Raw genomic sequence first — 3,804 nt, forward strand, 5'->3', positions numbered from 1 at the left:
CCTCTAACTTTAACCTCAATATTTATATAGATTTTATTATGAATAATTACGTATGTGTAAATTTTAATATGAAGATATAAATATTAAGTAGTTTTATCATAGTAACTTTAACTCTTAACATTTATATATTATCTCAATTTAGTTTTAATTTTAAAAATTTCAACCCTCAACAATTACACTTGATCATCTTTTTATATTTTTACTTTTATTTATTATATTGAAGGTTAATTTTAAAAGAACGGCAAAAGATTAAATTATTATCTTGCATTTTTGGTGTTTCCTTTCAATCAAATTTAGCTTATAAATTTGTTTTTAGCTATTTAGATGAAAGGGTCACAAGGAAAATAAAAATGATCAAATTACACAATGTGTAAATATTGAGGATTACATTTTTTAAAATCAAGATTAAATTGACACAATATATAAAATTTTGAGAGTTAAAGTTGCTATAATGCTAATTTTAAAAGATGTCATGTCGATGTATATTGTATGATAACATAATACTATTTATCTTATATGCTACATTAAGAAATAATTTAAAATTTATAAAATATTTTATATAAAATTTAAATTCCGTATTTCAAGCATGTAGACTTTTAACCTTAGAAAACTAGCCCAATAATGACATATAAAATAAAACATAATTGGAAAATAAATATATAACACAAACCTAGACATAACTTACCAAAATTTATTGAAAAAAACATAGAAGAAATTGCATATATATAGCCCTCAGCAAACAAGGATGAAAACAGTAATGGGATCCCAAAGATCTCCCTCAACAAGTATTACAAATATAACAAGCCAATGATGCAAAATCATAGATAGATTCAACAAAATTTGGCTCTTATGTTATTAGGGACGTAACATACTTAAAAGATAAGATACCCTCTAAGTGCATTTAGCCATGTAGGCTTCCCATCCTTGAAGACGGTACTCACGAGCTGCCTCAGCTGGGTTCGCTGCCTTAATGATTCCCCGACCAACGATTATTATGTCGCTACCCCTATCAAAGATGACCTACAATATCGTTTTTCTCGGTTATTAGGGAACGGTAGAAGAGCCAGATTGTAAAATTAATGATGGGATAAAAACGCTTACTGAATACGGAGTGTTGTATTGTTGGCCGAGGGCATCGCCACCCTTTACCATTTGAACTCCAGGGGTTGCCTGAATGAATGCTGGATTTACAGGTGCACCAGGCCAAGATGCGGGGTTGACCGAGATGAAACCGATGACAAAATCGGAGTGTTGTTCGGCAATTTTTACGGCAGCAGCTGTGTAGTCTCCCGTGGCAAGGTTACCAGCAGAGCTCATTTCAGCAAGTAGCAACAGCCCCCTACCACGAGGCAGACCCTAAAACAGGTCCCAAAAATATAAAATTACGAGAAATTGTACCTTTAAATCGGGTAATTATAGATTTATAACAAACCTTCAATTTCAAACCATCAACAATTCCAGGACCAGAGATTATGTGAGCATTAACAATATCAGCCCATTCCAAAATACGGAAGATACCCCTGCAAAAGAAACATGCCGAAAGCACTTAGGTAATAGCAAAGGCACTGAATAGAAAAGGAACAATTGTGTAGCAAAAACCAAATATTACCCTTCATACTGCATTGTTACTGTGTTACCGATGTCTGCAAATTTACGGTCTTCAAATATCATGAAGTTATGTTTTTCTGCAATCTTTAATCAAAATACGGAATAAGGCATTGTTAGTTCAACTTCTCGATCAAACACCAGTTTACCAGATCCAACATAAAGCCAATGGAGGTCAATAGCTCTCTATATCGACCACCAAGTTTAACTACTAACTTGGAAAATTGAAAGCAAGGGCAACATAGTTAATTTGCCATTGAAAATCAAAACCATTTCTCAAGAATGGCCGTAGCTCGGGAAATGTAAGCATAATAAGACATTTGACATAAGCAGTTGAGATATACCGCACGAAGCTTAGAACCGAACTCTGGAGTGAAATCAGGGAATATGTCAACATGAGTCTTCAATAGGCAAATTTCAGGTCCAACCTGCATAATAGTTCAATATTGAACAAGAGAAACACAAAATCAGCAAACAAGAAAATTTTATCATTACAATCATTCAATATATATTAAGCTTAGCCACAACTCAAGTTCCACGATAATAAAATGAAGATAAAATAATTTATTTACAAAGACATGGTCAAGTAATAACATTGGCTTCATATCAGGCTGCAGCCAGCCCCTAAAGACTCATTTGATATGGTTAAATATGAGTCAAACAAATCAAATAAACTGTCAGAAAAGGATGTAAGCATATATATATTTGTGTGTGTGTGTGTGTGTATGTGTGTGATCTCATTGTTACTATGCCTAAGTTCCCAAGCATAAATACTATGATAAGAATCGTTGAAAAATCAAAGGTATCCTAAGATAGAACCTAATGAAGATCTTAAGCAAATCACACAAAACATTTCCATCACTTTCCCTAGTAAGTTTTTCCACTTTCCTAGGAAAAATCAACAAGGAAAACCCATTTCTGATCACTTTCCCAAGAAAATTTACAACTTCCCTTAGAAATAGATCAACCCAAAACAGAAAATCCATTTTCTATCACTTTCCCCAGAAATTTCCAAAGTTTCCTAACAAACCAAAATCAATCCACAAACTTACCTTCTCAGCAATATCAAGCAACTCAGCAGCAGTGGCAACATCAGCCGCCAAACAGAGATTACTCTCTTTCTTAACCATAATCTCAAACAGCTTTTTCCCAGTTGGATTCTTAGAAATCTTAGCCCTTTCTTGATACCCCAGACACTTAATCCTCACTTTCTCAACCTTAGGCACGGGTACTTTCTTATTCTCCTCCAAAAACTTCATAACCAAACTTTCCATCTCTTCCTCCAGCTTCCCTTTAGATCTTAAAACCTTGACCATCTCAGTTAAAGTAAAAAGTGCATGAAGTTTAATCCCATTCTCCTCCAGCGTTTCCCTTCCGCCTTGCTCCCTATCTATAACCACGACGGCATCCGTTACGTTGATACCCAAAGACCGAAGCGGTGCCGCCGTTTCGAGAACCGATGCACCGGACGTTACGAGGTCTTCCACCACCAAACAAGCTTGACCCTTTTCGTAAACACCTTCGATGGACTTGGCAGTTCCGTAGTCTTTCACTTCTTTGCGGCGCATGAGCATGGGGATGGAGGTGTCGAGAGAGATGGAGGTGGCTATAGGGAGGGCAGTGTAAGGGACACCGCATATGAGGTTAAAGTGTGTTTGGGGAGGGAGAGAGGAGAGGAGGGAGTGGGAGATTTGGTGGAGGAGGGAAGGGTAAGAGACGATGAGACGGAGGTCTATGTAGATAGGGGAGAAGATCCCAGATTTCAGCTTGAAGTTACCGAATTTAACGGCGGAGATTTCATGGAGTTGGAGGATGAGAGACTCCGTTGACGACATTTTGTGACGGCGCCGCTAGTGACGGTGGTGGTGAAAGTCAGTGGAGGAGTGGGAGCAAAGGTGAAGTGCTTTATAAAGTGGAGAGATATGAAAACGTTAAACTTTTAAAGGCTTTTTTTTCTAGAAAAAGTTAAAATTAGTGGAACCTTTAAATTTTATTAAGTTATATTTGGAAACATGAAACGAAAAATGGGTAAAATTAGGCATATATGCCGCATTTAATAAATAATTATGGAAATAGGTTATTTTATTTGAAATTTAAGAAAATAAGTCGATTTTAGTATAAGTGGTAAAAATACTCTTTGAATGAAGGTTTTTTTGTTGACGAGGTAAAAGTGCTTTCTCGAGGTCCGTTTTCCCCCTC

General features: G+C 36.0%; 1 protein-coding gene across 1 annotated transcript; it reads right to left on the minus strand.

Annotated features, from left to right (window-relative positions):
• Window positions 1–671: 671 nt before the first annotated feature.
• Window positions 672–3,525, minus strand: LOC105768350 (uridine 5'-monophosphate synthase). Its single transcript, XM_012588235.2, has 6 exons — window positions 2,658–3,525; window positions 1,950–2,033; window positions 1,610–1,692; window positions 1,433–1,520; window positions 1,102–1,356; window positions 672–1,020 (listed from the first exon to the last, which is right to left on the minus strand). The coding sequence occupies exons 1-6, from the start codon at window positions 3,438–3,440 to the stop codon at window positions 892–894; spliced, it is 1,422 nt and encodes a 473-aa protein (XP_012443689.1). The 5' UTR covers window positions 3,441–3,525; the 3' UTR covers window positions 672–891.
• Window positions 3,526–3,804: the final 279 nt, after the last annotated feature.

This window comes from Gossypium raimondii, chromosome 5 (assembly GCF_025698545.1).
Source record: "Gossypium raimondii isolate GPD5lz chromosome 5, ASM2569854v1, whole genome shotgun sequence".
In the NCBI taxonomy this organism is placed as follows: domain Eukaryota; kingdom Viridiplantae; phylum Streptophyta; class Magnoliopsida; order Malvales; family Malvaceae; genus Gossypium; species Gossypium raimondii.

Excerpts from the sequence above, each read along its gene's own strand:
- LOC105768350 (XM_012588235.2), bottom strand. The coding sequence starts at position 3,440 with ATGTCGTCAACGGAGTCTCTCATCCTCCAACTCCATGAAATCTCCGCC. Across the intron at positions 2,034-2,657 it reads TGCTTGATATTGCTGAGAAG|GTTGGACCTGAAATTTGCCT; the intron begins GTAAGTTTGTGG and ends ACTATTATGCAG. Across the intron at positions 1,693-1,949 it reads TCGGTTCTAAGCTTCGTGCG|ATTGCAGAAAAACATAACTT; the intron begins GTATATCTCAAC and ends TTTTGATTAAAG.